A 16912-nucleotide genomic window follows, 5' to 3' on the forward strand; every position below is an offset into this window, starting at 1 on the left:
GAAATAAAAAGAGTTCAATGCAAATTTTGAACCCCCCAAAACAAAACAAACTAAAGCTAATTTTATATGTATTCTTTGTTCAAATTTGCTTAAAGCATGGCAACTATAGTATAATTAGGAAGAGATAAGATGGATTAGTTCTCCCTGTAGTAAAGACTTTAAAAGACACTTTTACAGATATAATTCCAACACAATATTTTTGAGATGGGATTTAAAGATCAGATGTAAATTTAATATGTCTTAAATTTGTGTAGACCCATTTGTTGACATTGGTGAAATATACTAAAATGCCATTTGCACTACTGTTTTGCACAGTATTTTACTTCAGTATCATTTTTAATTTGAACAATTATTCATTATGAAAAATAAACCCTATAAAATCCAATGTACAGTCAATATTATAGTCATTGAAACATCATTTAAAAATAAATAATAGGCATTAGGTAGGCTATTGAAGCATAAACATCAAGAGGCTGCCAGGATTATCGGTGCAAAAGTGTAACAATAGGAATAGACGCTGAGTTGTAGGATAATTGGTATTGTTAGTATGTGTGTTTGCATATTAATATTTATGTTTATACTTAACACATATATGATCAACAATAATTAAAAAGAAGTGTGCATTTACCCGGCTTTAACGCTGACAGAAACTGAGAGATATAAGCTATAAAAATTATACTGGTTAAACCAATACTTAAAGAAGAAGAAGAAGGAGTAATAGTTGAAGAAGAACCTCTCGTTCTCAATGAAACAGGTGCTTCAGACGCCTAGCCCCAAACGCCAAATATGGAAGACTTCCACATTCCAAAGGACAAGGGGGGCGGGGCGATGACGCCACCTGTTTCTCAATGGGCTCGAGGACTGGAGAGCTCGTGCTCAGCCGGTGGAGTGAGGAATTCTGAGAAGTGTCGGCCGAAGGGTGGACGGAGGAGCGAGCGAGCGACTGACTGTAGGATACACGAGCAGGACTTTTAAAAGTTTTATGGAGCTATGGAGCTGCGTGGACTCAACTTATTCTTGTTTTTATTTATTAACCGAGTATTTCTCAGCCTCCAGTCGAAAGAACGTAAGTTACTTTTTCTTTTAAACTACTTTTATAAGAGATTAAAGTTTAGCTCGGCTTTACCGCATCCCGTGAATCATTCGGCTGGAATTTGAACTCTTTGAGTTTTGTCTTTCATTTTTGTCCTTATCAATGTTTTATTCTTCATTAAAAATAAATAAATAAAATAGTTTCACTGTAATTTTCTTTGTCAGCCAGCTGTTTAAAATCAAGAGCGATGTATTTTTGATGTCCGTTCGCTATACGGTTCTGGAAACAAATATATAGATTTTTCAAATCTATTATTACTTTTCTGTTATAGGCCTAAGTCTTATTTTATTTATTTTATTTTAATTAAAAAAAAAGATTTTTATTAGTGATACTGCTAAACCTTGGGCCTAAGGGGCACCTGTTGAACTTTTTAATTCACTTGTGCAGGAGATACATGTATTTCTCTCGTCATGGCAATTTAACTGCCCACGCCTTTCACAGGCATTATTAGCCCTGAATCCTGAACCTGGAGGACACGGTCAATGAAGTCTTGAATTAAGCCGATATGCTGGATTAAAACGTCAGAAAGCATGGCATGCGCCCCCCATAAAGCTGCTGGCACCCAGAGATCAATGCAGACAATGTTACTGTACATGCAAAAATAAAAGCACAAAGCCAATAACTAATATAAAGACACACAGTTGTCTTTTCCAGCTGGGAATTAAATTGGTAAAATTAGTTAGCTGCACTTTTTTGTTGTGTCTATCTTAATATCACTTGATTATGTCCCTGTTGTAACAATTTATTCTTGTTTCTTCCTGCAGAAGTATTGCTGGATATGAGAGCTTCGGGATCAGAGTTGGGATGGTTGACATCGCCATATGAGAACGGAGTGAGTATTTATACCTCAGCAGGCATTTTTAAGACTGCAGGTTCATGGATCTAAGCTGCCTTTCGCTTTGCAGAACAACAAGCACACAAATTTCTCTTCAAGAATTTGAATAACAGAAGGCCTCTCCTTCTCTCACTCTCTCTGCTCATTCAGTCCTCTAAAAAAGCTCTCTGGGAGAGGTGGAATGAGTGGCAGCTAGATGAGGTTTGGCACATCTCAGCTTAGTCTTGTGTTAACGCTACCCTTTCATAAAGAACTTATGAATGCAGTTAAAATGTCAAGGCTCAACCTACATTTAAATTTACTGTACCAAAGACAGTTTTACACAATAGCTGCAGATTGTTTTTCACTCCAAGCCCAAACCATAAAACCAAATTTTAGGATGATTTTTTTCCCCTCCCTCTCATGATTCCTTTCTGGATTTAGAGATGACAGAAACAAGATAATGTGTACAATATGAAGAGATGACTAAAAGAAAACACAAAAAATGTGGTCCATATGTGCAGAACCATCCTTCCTGCCTATCTATAGTTCAGTGGCTTTTTGTCTTAAAAAAGCAACAGGACATGGCCGGTTCCACTGTGTGGGCTACGTTTCTTCTCAAAGATCTGAAGATTGTTGCTGTTTTGGATAGGATTTCCCGTTGTCTATTAAAGCTTACGGTTGCCGTGAAACTTTCTCACGCTTAAAAAGTTTATTTTTAATTTGTACCAGGGATGGCTTCTTGTCTTCAGCAGTTTTGTTTTTTAACCAGCCAGACGTCCTCAATAATAAGAACTAAATACCTAAAAATTTGACTGAAAATTTAAGAGATTCAGTGAAGGTACCTAAAGCAGTGTTCTTCTAATGTACTGGCACAAATTACCTTTCTCCAAACATTTGCCACCTCTTTTTTCCCCCCAACTGCTCCCAAAGTTGTCTAAGTGGGAGAATTGATTTAGTTCCTGAAACCCATTCCCAACTGCTAACATATGAGGTGTTGAATTTTAATGGTTAATCTAGGCTTTTAATCCCTCTGCTTCTCTCTCTTAAAAAACTCTTAATAGCTGCCAATTTTGCTGCCATGCCTTAAGCAGGACTCTGCTCATAAAGCTCATTTAGCTGCTGTAAATGTTAGTTGGTGTTCTACAGTAGTGTTTGCTGGATTTATGTCTCACACACATGCAGGCTTGTGCGTTAGTGGAAAACCACACACGTCGTGAGCGCAGCACATGTCCAGGCCAATAATCCTTAAGCGTGGAAAAAAAAAAAGCTCCAGTTCACTTCTGCACTTTTACAAGCTTCTTAGTAAGCATGAAAGAAGAGGTGTCTCATCAATGAAAGTGGGTTTTTTTTGGAAAGAACAAAGCTTCTACTTATTTCCTGAAAAGATGCCTTTTCTCCTTTCATCATTGTGTGCGACTTTACCCCCCTTACACTGATCCCTTTTGCTGTCTCTTTATCTTCTTCTGTTCTGCAGTGGGAAATTGTCCAGACAGTGGTGAATGGCACACTTTTTTACACTTACAGTGTTTGTAGCATAGAGACTACAGAACAGGATAACTGGCTGCGCACGACGTTTATTCAGCGGCGCCCGGGCACAAGCCGTGTCTCTGTGGAGCTCAGTTTTGTCGTGCGAGACTGCAACACTTTTGGTGGTGCGTCTGTTGGCTGCAAAGAAACCTTCAACCTATTCATCTCAGAGGCTGATGCTGACGTGGGAACGAACTTCCGTAAAGGACAGTTCCGCAAAGTGGCCACCATTGCTCCCGACGAGGTCACTCAGGGCCGGGTGCTAAAGGTGAACACAGAGACGAAGACTGTGGGGCCGCTGTCAAAGAAAGGCTTCTACCTGGGTTTTCAGGATGTGGGCGCTTGTGTGGCGCTGCTCTCTGTCCGAGTCTACTACAAGACATGCCCATCCACCGTGCAGAGCTTGGCAGTTTTCCCAGAGACGGTGGCAGATGCTCTCAGGCAGGTTGAGGGAGCCTGCGTAGAGAATGCCTTCAGCCAGGCCACCCCGCGCATCTACTGCACAGCTGAGGGTAAATGGGTGGTTCCCATGGTTCAATGCCAATGTCTCGCAGGCTACGAAGCCACAGGAGACTCCTGCCAAGGTAAGCACTGCCAGAAATATGCAACACTCTTGTCTGAGACGTGTTTGTGTTATTCTGTGAGTTAAAGCAAATGAAACGCCTTCAACCACTTACTTGTCATGGTGGAAATAATGAGTGCACGAGAATGTGAATTGTCTTTGTTTGCTTCGAAGTCTTGTGCAAAAAAAGGCTCCATATCATACTGTAGGTAAGGTACAGCAGGCAGGGCTGGGCATGGGAAAAAACGGAAGAAACGGATATCCAAACCTGTTTTGTTAAGCTTTTAAGGCAATCAAACATTTCTCCATATCACATTTCGTCACTTTCCCACTGATACCTCATCTTTATTGTCTTTATTTGCTAATGGCACATTATTTCCCCTGCCTTCCACTCAGGTCTCAGGAATGAGGCTTGGGTGAGACATTAGTTTATGGATAGCTCAGTGACTTTAGGTGATAATGTACAGTAAAAGAAGCTGTGGACTTTGGTTGTTTTACTACACTGGAAGCTTTTAAATGCAATTAAGAGTGGAAACTTAAAACATAACAGATTTTTGTTAGCAAAATTTTTTTTTTCCAATTTAAAAAAACAGAACAAAAAAATGGCTTTCATCAAAATTATATTTCCTTTCAGTGGATATACATAGCTTTTAATCATTTAAGTGTTAAAAAAAACCCTACATAATTTTTAACCTAAGGAGGTTTTGCCGATTCAACCAAGCTCAGGTAAAGTGTGCAAAAAGTTTGTGGTATGTACTTGGAGAAAGACGGCGTGTGCGTAAAGTCAGTACAAAAACACACAGCTGTGGGGTTCATAGTGTTTGTGCTCATGCTGGTCATGCAGAAGTTGGCCTGTGCGTTGGCATTCTGGGGTGTGGTGCACTGGACTGTCTGGAGGAAACGTGGGAGGAGAGAAGCTGCAGAGAGAAAAGGAAGGAGGAAGGGCACGATAGGCTGTGGGGATTTCTGAAAGGAATTCTTTTATCCTGGCGTCACCTACAGAAGTGACTGACTACAGGAAGGGCCGGGTGAATGTGAATGTGTCAGAATGACTACCTTAATGGTATGTCTTCTCCTCACAGGAATTTGTTTTGAGCAAGTTGCTAAGGCGACAGGAACCACAGATTACAGGGAAGAGGTTGACACGCCTGTTATAGTTTAGCCTGAGTCAAGCTGCGGTTTATGACTCTTGATGGTCTGAGCCACCTTGCCTGGCAGAGATTGGTTTCATTTTGAGTCTTTTCCAAGAAGAGCACATATTAGTCATACCAGGTGACAGAATTAAACGGTCATTAAGATGGCCATCCATCAAAAAATAATTTTTTGAGTGAAAGATCTTTGGATTTTTAACTTCTGGTCATACAAACAATGACATTTAATAGCTGTGAAACATTTACCACCATTTTTTCCACACTATATATTAATGAAACAAATAACTGATTGGAAGCTCTTCAAAGCATGAATCTTATTTATGGGTTAGGGAGTTGCAGGAATGTTGCAGCCTGAGCCAAGCACCTGAAACGTTGGCACAAGAAGGCAGGAAATCTTTATGACTGCAACAATTGTTCACGTTTCTTGTATAAATAAACAATGCTGTAGCTTCTTCTAATATGAAAAAAAAAACAAAGCCTTATTCCAGTTTTTTGCAATAACTAGAGAAATTGTGGCCTCGAAGGGAAAAGGAAGTAAAGTGAGATGAGGAGGAATGCTGACTGACACAAATAAGCAGGTTGCCCGTGTTTTGAGTCAGAGGGTGGGGAGTGCGCCGACAGTTGGTGTGTGAGGGATGTTAGCTTCGTGGCCGCTTAGTTAGGTGTGGAGTGTAATTTGGTCAAAAGGATTAGTAGAGCAACAGGACAGCTGTTAGCCAATGACATGCTCTTCTTTTTGCTCTTTCATCCGGTTGTTAACACACGCAACGAGCTCCCTAATCCATGTTCCCACTCATTAGAACAATGGGCCGGTACAAAGAGTGAAAAACGGATTCAATTAACAGATGCATCAGTGCGGAACATAAGTCCTTTTCACATGCATGGCAGTCAAAGAGAACCTAGAACAATTGGAAGCACATTTTTCCATCAACAAGTGAGGACAAAAGTTGGGCAAAAGTTTTATTTTTTCTTAAACTAGCCTTTTTAAACATGAGCAAAACACGTTTTTAAGCCAAAACTGAAATGCTGAAGTACTGACATGAAAATCTGAAAGTTTGCATTAATGATGTTTGTATTCTTGCACGGCACACATGCTGCTATTTGTGAGCTATATAATGAGGAATACAACATATTTATAGCACCACTCTGTCCAATTTCAGAGACAATAGATGAATGGGGCTGGGGTTTCTTTGGTACGTGACAAAGGTCCTGCTGCTCCAGCTCAAGATAAAATGGGCTGGCCTCCTTTTCTTATGCGGAGGGGGGGAAAAAAGCCCCTCAGCTACACCCCCACTGCCGCCAAGTGACTCCCCAGAGAGAACTTCTGTTGGTGCTCCAGACCTTTACCCCATCCCCCATCTTCTATCCATTCATCTCTATCCCTCCTACTCAATCTCAATCTGCACCTTCGCCTCCAATGCAACAGTAGTTGGGGTGCAAAGGTCCTTCTGCTTTGGCGTCTTCAATCCAGGGTTCACTCAGTTTTTTTTTTTTTTGTTTTTTTTTCTTTTCTTTGACCACCAGCACAGGAGCCAGATGAAAGACTGCACCACAGGGAGACTGCAGAATCAAACCAGAGACAGGAGCTCTTTCATAAGATAAAATCTATTTTTCTAACAGTGCTCTGAGGGCTTACCTCAGTTAGAAAATATGTGCATCTGTATCCATGAAAGAGCAAAAAATATTCCTGTCCAGCTCTTCCTCTTTCCTGATTCAGAATGGGTCGCTGTAATTTGTGACTGATGTCGGGGGTTAGCGGAAGGAAGGAAGAAAGGGAGGAAACATCAGCCTTAGACGGAGTTGCAGTTCTAACCCTGCGCTCTGATTTTTGTCCTGTCTGCATGTTCGTTAACCTCTCATGCCCTGGAAGGCTGTTTATCTATGTGGCGAAATGCCCGCTACAGCATTGCACCAGTGTCCAATGTGCCATTTCCTTTGGCAAGACCGTAAATGTTAACTGCCAGAGAATATGAGCCAGGGGTTCACAGGGGAAGGGAAGATCAGATCACCTGATGGATTTAATGCTGTCATCCGGTTGACACTGGCAGTGCGACCTGAGATTAGGCCTCAAGGCAAAACAGGCGAGTGAAGGCAGATCGTCAGGGAAATCCCTATTCATTCCTCTGGGTACAAAGACTCTGTTATTATGGGTTACTCACAACAAATGCTTCCTGTCGGGTGGAAATGGCTGGTAACACAGAGAGAGCCTTATTGTTTGCATTTTGATCATTCATTCCTTCCTGTGTTTGTCTGATTCATATGTCATGTTTAAACCAACACACACCTTCTCCCCCTCTCTCTCACACACAGCATGCAAACCAGGATACTTCAAGCCCTCTGTATCGAACAACTTCTGTCAGGTTTGTCCTCATAACACCAAGCCCTCTGCTTCCGGAGCCAGTGAATGTCTGTGTGAAGAAGGTTTCTTCCGGGCTCCTTCAGACCCTCCTACATCAGCCTGCTCCGGTAAGACCCTGACTCAGATTTTTTTTTTTTTAATTACTTTTATCACATGGAAAGTATTTTGAAGTATTTTTCTGACTGTTCTGTGTCATTTATTTATTTCCCTAGCTCCACCTAGTGCCCCTCGTGACCTTACCTCCATGACTCTGCCAGGGGAGGGCAAGTTGCAGCTGTTCTGGAGCCCACCACTGGTGACTGGGGGTCGCAGTGACCTTATGTACAGTGTGGTGTGCAAACTCTGTGACGAGGCCTCTTGCATCCCCTGCGGCGAGAAGATCCGCTTTGAGCCAGGACCTACGGACCTGCAGGACCCCACAGTTGTTGTTAGTGACCTGGACTCTCATCTCAACTACACGTTCACTGTAGAGGCTCAAAGTGGCGTGTCGCAGTTCAGTGCCGAGAGGCCCACTGCAACCATCACCACTGCTCTGGACTACACAGGTGAGCTTTTCTTTTTCGAACATTGGCTTTATATGATTATTGTTTTGGGGCTGTATGTGTGGCAACCACTGTTGTATGGTAAACACTGCAATGTGACATATTCTGTAATATTAATGACGTATTCCCAGAAAGTCATCTTTCATATATCTTCTGAGAGAAGGGGTATCCAGGTTCCTAAACCGAAGAGTAGGGTTAAAAGAGTGACAAACTTTGGAGCTATTTTCATGTAATATCAGAGCTATAAATTAAAGGGTTTTGCAAAAGACAGACTCAATCCAGAGGAGAGGACTTCAGTCTGACCCACTGAATCCCAGAGGCTTTCATCTCCACATGTCCTTTCCAAAGACTATGATTAGTCACTAACCATTATTTTGCTTTCTGTCTCGCCAACCGTTAGATCCCCCCAAGGTGACGGAGATCCATCTGGATGATCGCAGCCCCACCAGTCTGTTTCTGTCCTGGACTCCTACTCGCCGACCTCCAGCCCACATCAATCATCGCTATGAGCTTATGTACCGCAGAAAAGTACGATGGAGAGCTTTGGGCTCTTTTGTTTGTTTTTTTCCCCTCCTTTTTTCAAAATCGAGGCTGTTTTTTTCATTTCAAATTCTAATCCATTTTCCTTTTCCTTTCTTTTTCTTTCTTTCTTTTTTTTTTTAATTTGTAGGACGACAGTACCGAGGGTGATGTGACCACCTACAAAGTCCTAATTTTGGACAAAAGCTTTGTGCAGATTGATGGTCTCATCCCAGCCACTACTTACACATTCAGGGTCCATGCTCTGGGCCCCGAAGGCAACCCTGGCAGCTACAGTGCCGACCATGAGTTTAATACTTTTCCATTAGGTACCAGCAGCCTTAAAATCTACAGTAGCCAAAACAGTTTCTCAAACATCTCTCTATACATGTGTATATTTTAATTACTTGAGTTGATACAGGTCTGTATTTCTGTCATTTATACAGCTGAGCCTCAGTTTGGGAACAAGCCCACCATGGTGATGGTAGCTGTATTCGGAGTAGCGGTTATTCTGCTTGTTGTGGTGGCTGGCCTGCTGCTGCGTAAACGGTTGGTAACTGTACACTTCATATCCACGGTCAATGTGTGTCATTCAGATAAATATTATCTACAGCCATGCAAACTGTGTGATTATGTGCCACAAGTTCAAGTAAATGAAGGATACTCTGGCATGACAGCTCAGGGAGAGGTTATGAGTAATAACTGGTGCTGCTATTGAATACACCCTTTGTCTTTGTCAGCTCAAGCTGACCTGCAATTGTTTAAAAAGCCACTCTGTATTCTACCTAGTCCTCTGGTGATTAATCTTGTTTTCCTCTCAGGCGACTGAACGCTCGCAGGCGAGGAGGACCCGAGGATCCCTACTTTTCAACAGGTTTGCAAAGCTCAGCTGCAGTAAGAGTCAGAAAGTAGGTTGACTATTGAAACTGTAGGCTTATTTTTTGATTATGATCTTCTCACCAGATCAACATAAACCTCTCAAGACGTACATTGATCCACATACCTATGAGGACCCTAATATTGCCATCCACAAGTTTGTCACTGAAATTGACCCCAGTGTGATCGGCAAACAAAAAGTCATCGGTGTAGGTGAGTAGGTGTTTTCAAATCTCCTTCATTCCTTCACTTTTATGAACTCTCAGATCGGACTTTCTAACATTTCCACCTGCTGTTTGACTGCCAATCAGGAGAGTTTGGGGAAGTGTTTCGGGGTGTAATGAAGATTCCCGGGAGAGGCGAGGTGCCTGTAGCAATCAAGACCCTCAAGCCAGGCTACTCGGAGAAACAGAGGCAGGACTTCTTGAGTGAGGCCACCATCATGGGTCAATTCTCACACCCGAATATCATCCACCTGGAGGGAGTTATCACCAAATGTGAGTCAATGTTCTCAAAAGCCGACATATCTGTTAACTTCTTGTACTCATTTCCTCCATTAAACATATTTGTGTTTATATTCTCAGTTAAACATGCCATGATAGTGACTGAATACATGGAGAACGGAGCTCTCGACACATATCTGAAGGTAGGTGCATGCTAGTGGAAAAATAGCTTCATTATTTAATCATCACTTTGTAATCTTTTATGTGTGTGTGTGTGTATATGTATATATATATATATATATATATATATATATATATATATTAATTAATTTGTCTCAAGCCTGACTCACTTTCATGTACAAACAGTATACACAGTACAAAGGATAACAGACTAATGAAACTACAACATTTTTTTTTATCTATGCTTTTATGTTATATCACCAAGTTCTTTCCACGTTTTGTTTCATTCCTCTACATTTCCCCAGTAAAAACAAGAATGACAAAGAAAAAACAATAATATCGCAATTATTTTTTGTTCATTTTAGGGCCGTGATGGAGAGATTCCTCCGTACCAACTTGTGGGAATGCTGCGTGGAATAGCCGCTGGCATGAAATACCTCTCTGACATGAACTATGTCCACCGTGACCTGGCAGCAAGAAACGTTCTAGTCAACAACAACCTGGAGTGTAAGGTGTCTGACTTTGGATTGTCACGTGTGCTGGAAGATGATGCTGAGGGCACCTACACAACCAGAGTAAGTCTAACAGCTACATTTCACAATGCAAACGTAGCAAAAGAGAGTTAAACTGGATTTTTTTGGTCTAGTAAGAAATGCCTTATTGTTAGCTGTATTTCCACTCTTAAGTATCCAGACTGTCAGCATGTCCTGTTTCCACTCTTTTCACCCATTAAATATGATTTGTTAATGTTTTTTTCTGTCAGGGAGGTAAAATCCCCATCCGCTGGACTGCGCCAGAGGCCATCGCATACAGGAAGTTCACCTCGGCCAGCGACGTGTGGAGCTTTGGTATTGTCATGTGGGAAGTCATGGCATTTGGAGAACGGCCCTACTGGGACATGAGCAACCACGAGGTATGTTTCATTTGCCACTTTTCGTGGAGATGAGGGATTGTTTTGGCCTGTGAGGGTCAAACTTTAATGTATATTAGCAGTGAGAGTCTGCGTGAGCTATGCGGTGATAGAAAGTTGCCAGACATCCAGTGTAGTCTCCAACCGTCCTCTTCAAATCTGTTAAATACTGTTAATGTCAACATATGAGCACAGCAGTTTATTGTAGCAATGGCAGGCAGTGGTCTATGATTAATCTAACCACTGCCTTCACTCCTTCCCAGGTCATGAAGGCTATCAACGAGAACTTCAGGCTTCCTGCTCCAATGGATTGCCCATCCGCTATCTACCAGCTCATGCTCCAGTGTTGGCTGCACGAACGCTTAAAGCGACCTCGCTTCTTAGACATCGTCAACTTTCTGGACAAACTTCTCAAAAGCCCAGAATCCTTAAAGACCATCGCAGACTTTGACCCACGGTATGAACACAATAAATAACAGGGAGGAATGTGCCTTCCATCTTTTTTTTTTTATCTTTAAACAAAAACAGGGGGAAGTGTAACATGTTGCTTTACATCTTGTTTATTTGATCTGTACAAATACAGATAGATGCGTTTGTGTGTATGCATGAGTGGAATTATTCCTTGGCAAGAAACAATGAGTCTCTGCTGGTTGTTATCCAGTTATTTTCTTCTGATAAGTACCGTAGTTCTTCATAAAACTACTGATCTTGTTTTTACATCTCCAAAAATTCAAACCATTTGGGGACAGTGTTAAAAGAAAGTGATTATGCTAACTTCCAACTTCATAGTTTTTAGTAGCTTTTAATTGCTCACAGTGCAAAATAATCCTTAATTATGTTATACCGGGCCTTAGTGCAGATCCTCAGTTCACTTATTGTCCTAAACATGCCAGCTTTTCTTCTGATTGGCTGCTCCTCATAAATGGTGCTTAAACAACAGCTCACAGCCAAAGCAGTGTGCCTGAGCTGACCACATTAAGGATATTTGCTATCAGTGAAATTGGTACAAAGGTCAATGGAAAATACTCTGTGAAACCGAGCCTGAACTTTCAGCACAGAGGGATTGGTTGGACGCTATTTGAAACTGTGGCCTATGTTTAATATAGAAAGCATCACAGGCCATATTTAGAGAGAATAAAGAGACTGTAGTGGATTGTAAAGTTACACAACTCACAGCTTGTAAGTGGACTTTAAAACAATAAAACAGGTTGTTTCCTGTTCAAACATCATCACATGTACTCAGCTTGCATAAACACACTGTTAATGATGAGTAATCCAACTACATTTTGTTCCTCACAGCGTCTCCATCCGGCTGCCCAGCACCAGCGGCGGCGACGGTACCATGTTCAGGTCGGTACCCGAGTGGCTGGAATCCATCAAAATGAGCCAGTACAAGGAAAGCTTCGCTCGCGCTGGGATAACGACCATGGAGCAGGTGCTCGCTTTGAGACATGAGTAAGTGCACACATGGCACAGGTGCAGCCTCCGTCATGCTGTACTAACTTATCCGGCACCGTTGCACATTTTTTCAGTGACACAGAGAAAGTGTCCGACTGTCAGCCTGAACATTTGTTAACCAGCGTGCGAATGCATGAGCACTCTGCTCCCCCTCTGCCACTCATGTCATTCCACTCATTCTCTGCTGCTGTTACTTCTGCATGAGTGGCTCACAGGCATTTTTTTTCTGAAATATGCCCCATAGCCCTGTCAGATAAACCCAAGTAACCATTTAATGACAACATCGCTTTAAACAAACCATTTTAAGCCCATTTGAAATAATAAACAATAATGGTTTGGTTCATTTGTACATATTTTTTTTGTGTAGGTACAACTTTTATATTACCCTTAAGCCACTTATATAAACTGTCTTTGCCTTTTAAAGGAGTTAAAACACCCTGAAAATGTGTTCACATACACCACCGCTCTGCTGTTTTGATTTGTTTTTGTTTTGTTTTTTGTCGTTTCAATCCTGTGTTCACGAGATACTTATGTGTCATTTTCAGAGACATCAGGAACATCGGAGTGAGGCTGCCTGGTCACATGAAACGGATAGCATACAGCATCCTGGGCCTGAAAGACGAGACGAGCTCCCTCAGCGTGTTCGCCGTGTGATCTAAGCATTCCTTCAAATCAAAGTGCACTGACCGACCATGCCATTTCACTCATGGAAGACAAGGACTGAAGTGGAGGGGCTGGAACTGAGCTACACTACAGCAGTGTGGTATGACTGAAAGGGACCCTCAGAGAGGACTCAAAATGAGACCATTCATGTACTTAATAAGAGAAAAGTAATTTATCTTTATATAAAAGTGTTTATAATGTCGAACATAAGCAAGTTATGCAATGCAGTAAATAAAATGATATAAATGAGGGTCAAATGTGGGATAATGTGAGAATGCTCGGCCCTGCATTTCCTGAAAGACTGAAATATCTAAGGCTCTTCAATGATAAAGAGCGACTTCTTAGAAGCACTCAGCATCCTGCCGGTGATTCTGAATCCTTAAATTTGTTTTGTTTACTTCTTGTGATCAGTGAGACTTTCTTTTAAATTAGGAATTGTTATTCCTCTCAGGGCAAAGAATCACATTCTTATGGTTTGTTTTTTTTAGTTAGTCTCTGTGTCACACCACGCATCTCTTTGTTTTATTTACATTACGTCTTAATACAAATGTTCATTTTTTTATTTATTATTTATTTTGTATTTATGTCAATTGTTACATGATAGATAACTCTGATCTTGTGCACAGGTGGTGTATTTCGTGTTTAAATAAAATCAGAGTTGCCTTGTAACTGTATCGCTTTCTTGTATTGGGCAGCAGTGAACATGTGTTTTTAGACTCATGGCTGTAGTGATGGCAAGTGTGACAGTCCGCTAAAATAGCTCAACACCAAGCTGGATGGATTGGCATGAAAGCTGATTCAAACGACTGTGGTCCCCTGGCAATGAATCACCTGCTGCTTTTTTTTTTTTTTTTTTTTTTTTAAAGCAACACAAGCAGGTTGACATTTGTGGGTCAGACAGACGGTTTCAATAACTTCCGGATGGATGACCATGCACATAGTCTTCCTAAACTTTGATCATCAGCTGAACTTTCAACTAGTGCTATCATTAAGTAAAACAAAAAAAGCTCTCCATCAGCCTCAGCTGTACTACTTTGTAGTTACAAGAAAATATTAAATTACATTAATACATAACACCTAAAAGTAAAAGGCCATGTTTTTAAAAACATAAGAACATACAAACTCTGCAAAAAGAGGTCCCAGTTGGCCAAAAGATTCAAACCCAGAACCTTCTTGCTGTGTGGGGCGGCACTAACCATTGCACCACCATGTCGTCCATATAATAGTGCCTCTCTCTGCAAAGTATGCAGAAATTTTCTTTGAACTTGAGCGTTGTCTCCATTGCAATGATCTTTCCATACTATCCCAATCTCCACGTGTTGTGATCATCTGTTTCTGGAAACCTGAAGCTCAATCAAAATCTATCCTAATCTGCTGTCTGTTCAATCTAAGATGTATTCACTGCTACAGATGTGCTTACATTAAACACACTTCATATTTAAGGCCTGCTACGATGTAGGGTTTGAAGTTGGATGGTGGCTCTGACATGCAGGCAGATGAGCTGCTGTGATGACCCTTAAAGGGAGCAGCCAAAAGAAGATACTTCATACTTGTTCATATTTGTCTTATTCCATTAGCTCTGCAACAACAAAGAGTGTGAATCAAACCTTCAGTCTCCTTTTCAAAAGGTAAAAGCATCATCATTATGCATTGCAGCTAATAGTTGCTCTGTTTCTAGACTACACTCAGTAATAGCATGTCACACAAGTGTGCTACACAAAAACTGAGGGCATGGTGTGATGGACCCGCACACAAGAATTTCACTCACATGTACTGTACCAGTGTACCTGCACATGTGATGTGACAATAAAAGTGATTTGATTTATTCAGGTTTTGCAGTGCTTTAACAATCCAACACCATAATTTCTTCACTATATTATGGAAATCATACTAAAAAAACCAAGAAAAGTAAAAGATAGTGGCTTACAAATTACAATGTCTTATTAAATAGTGTTGGGGACAGGTTGAGTTGTCCTAGTTCTTAATTATTTCAGAGCAGAGCGGTGCACAGGCACACATATTCAGACCAGGCTCTTAGGCCTATCTAAAGGCCTAAGGCTCAGTGGCCTTACTTACTTTAGCAAATGCACATGCCCCTCTAAAAGGCTTTACACAGGGTAACATCCCAACATGGACCCAACATGATATGAACCCATAAATTAGTTGATGATCAAACCAGCTTTTATCAGTGTGTTTTGCTTTTCATTCGCCGGTACAGCCTCACAGAGCTTGTTTTGCCGTGTTTGTCATGCAGATGGAATTGATAAGGCTTCGTTACTTTGGCAAGGTGGGCCAAAATGTCACACTTACTCATGAGTGTGCTCCTTCATACCCACAGCTGTGATTAATCACCCCTCTGCTCAGTTTAACTGGAAACTCATTGACACTGGGTCTTTTGTGTCAAATCCCCCTTACACATCCTTAAAACGAGCACAGTTAAATTATAAATTATGAAAGATAACGTGACCTTTGTGGCTTAAAGTTAAGACTGGCAGCTCACACAATGATAATTATTATAATTATAGTATATTGCTTCACACAGAAACATCTCCGCACCCCTTTCTCACACATAGACACAAAGACTCACATGGACCCCAGTCATGGGTGCGGCTAAAAATGTCAGACCCCCTTGACAACAGTTCAACAACAGTTCTGACACATTAAATATCTACAATCGGTGTCATGTTCCAGTCCAGCTGGATCATTAAGGGACCAAGCCACAGCCACACCCGGTGGTACACACAATTTCCCAGTAGCCTATAAAAGACTCAGTGCATGATGGTAAAGGTTTTAAGACAGACAAAGGAGAATTTACTATGGAGAAAAATGGGAGAAATTTATCTGAGGATTCAGGATTGCTAAATCAGCACAGCACCAGAGAACACAAATTTACAGGTCAGCTGGACAAAAACAGACACAGATATACTTTAATATATATATATATATATATATATATATATATATATATATATATATATATATATATATATATATTTATAGCACTGCAGGGAACATATTAGCTAAAGAAAAAACTAAATCAATATGTATCAAAATGTTGTGGATTTTATTTTAAAATCTCTATTATATAAATGACTATTTCAGATCATTTACAGCCTACAGGAAAGGTGCAGATCACTGGAGACATTTTTCAGTTCACTCTTGATGTGAGTGAATTTTCTCCAGAGGATGTCATCATTACATCCTCCAACAACCTAATAGAGGTGCATGCAGAGAAGGTGAGCCCTGCAGTCAGGCTGGTGTAAAATCAGATGTTATCTGTGACAGTAACTTAACTGATGGCCTGAGTTATATTATTAAGTTATATTATTCGTTTATTTAAATGAAATTAAAGCAATGCACTGGCTTTAGTTGTTTGATTGTGTGTTAAATTTTAGAACTATTTGTCTTCTTTTGTTGTGAAACAATACACTTTTGATTCAGGACCTGAAATTTGGATTTATATCTTTTGCTGTCTCTATGGTGTTTTCTTTGAATTTGATGGCTTGATGGTTTCATTGATGGTTTAACTTTCTGCTTTGTTCTGTTCTCATAACCTGTTTTTGCCGTGCAGCTGGGTGAAGATGGAACAGTCACAAATACTTTTTCCCACCAGTGCAAACTGCCATCTGATGTGGACCCCATATCTTTGAGCATGTCCATGGCGAGCGGTGGGCTCCTGACTGTCAGGGCTCACAGAGTGTGTTAGTGTATAATTTCTGTGCATTTCAATTAAAACACATCAAGCCTCGTTTTATTTGAACTGTCTTCTTTGCTCCGTTGTATTTTGCCTGCTGTAACCTCAACATTAAGTG

The 16912-nt window shown here is 40.9% G+C and overlaps 2 protein-coding genes across 3 annotated transcripts; both read left to right on the forward strand.

The window, feature by feature from the left end:
* Positions 1–838: 838 nt before the first annotated feature.
* Positions 839–14034, forward strand: epha2a (eph receptor A2 a). Of its 2 annotated transcripts, XM_085274450.1 has the most exons (17): positions 841–1066; positions 1858–1925; positions 3385–4021; positions 7461–7616; positions 7722–8054; positions 8452–8579; positions 8722–8899; positions 9017–9119; positions 9392–9444; positions 9534–9659; positions 9758–9943; positions 10031–10092; positions 10435–10644; positions 10833–10982; positions 11243–11436; positions 12279–12434; positions 12983–14031. In XM_085274450.1, the coding sequence occupies exons 1-17, from the start codon at positions 991–993 to the stop codon at positions 13089–13091; spliced, it is 2925 nt and encodes a 974-aa protein (XP_085130576.1). In that variant the 5' UTR covers positions 841–990; the 3' UTR covers positions 13092–14031. The 2 variants fall into 2 exon arrangements, with proteins under 2 accessions (XP_085130575.1, XP_085130576.1); XM_085274449.1 differs by having other exon boundaries at positions 839–1066; positions 9758–10092; positions 12983–14034.
* A 1830-nt stretch (positions 14035–15864) lies between these two features.
* On the forward strand, positions 15865–16848 carry LOC146574626 (heat shock protein beta-7-like). Its single transcript, XM_085275586.1, has 3 exons — positions 15865–15995; positions 16203–16336; positions 16672–16848. Exons 1-3 carry the CDS (start codon positions 15917–15919, stop codon positions 16804–16806), a joined length of 348 nt encoding a protein of 115 aa, XP_085131712.1. The 5' UTR covers positions 15865–15916; the 3' UTR covers positions 16807–16848.
* Positions 16849–16912: the final 64 nt, after the last annotated feature.

Source organism: Mchenga conophoros, linkage group LG5 (genome assembly GCF_057382185.1).
Source record: "Mchenga conophoros isolate Kocher_MC1m ecotype Shallow Benthic linkage group LG5, M_conophoros_male_GT1.1, whole genome shotgun sequence".
Classification (NCBI taxonomy): Eukaryota; Metazoa; Chordata; class Actinopteri; order Cichliformes; family Cichlidae; genus Mchenga; species Mchenga conophoros.

Excerpts from the sequence above, each read along its gene's own strand:
- LOC146574626 (XM_085275586.1), top strand. The coding sequence starts at position 15,917 with ATGGAGAAAAATGGGAGAAATTTATCTGAGGATTCAGGATTGCTAAAT. Across the intron at positions 15,996-16,202 it reads CAGAGAACACAAATTTACAG|ATCATTTACAGCCTACAGGA; the intron begins GTCAGCTGGACA and ends TGACTATTTCAG. Across the intron at positions 16,337-16,671 it reads TAGAGGTGCATGCAGAGAAG|CTGGGTGAAGATGGAACAGT; the intron begins GTGAGCCCTGCA and ends TTTGCCGTGCAG.
- epha2a (XM_085274449.1), top strand. The coding sequence starts at position 991 with ATGGAGCTGCGTGGACTCAACTTATTCTTGTTTTTATTTATTAACCGA. Across the intron at positions 9,660-9,757 it reads ACAAAAAGTCATCGGTGTAG|GAGAGTTTGGGGAAGTGTTT; the intron begins GTGAGTAGGTGT and ends ACTGCCAATCAG. Across the intron at positions 10,983-11,242 it reads GGGACATGAGCAACCACGAG|GTCATGAAGGCTATCAACGA; the intron begins GTATGTTTCATT and ends ACTCCTTCCCAG.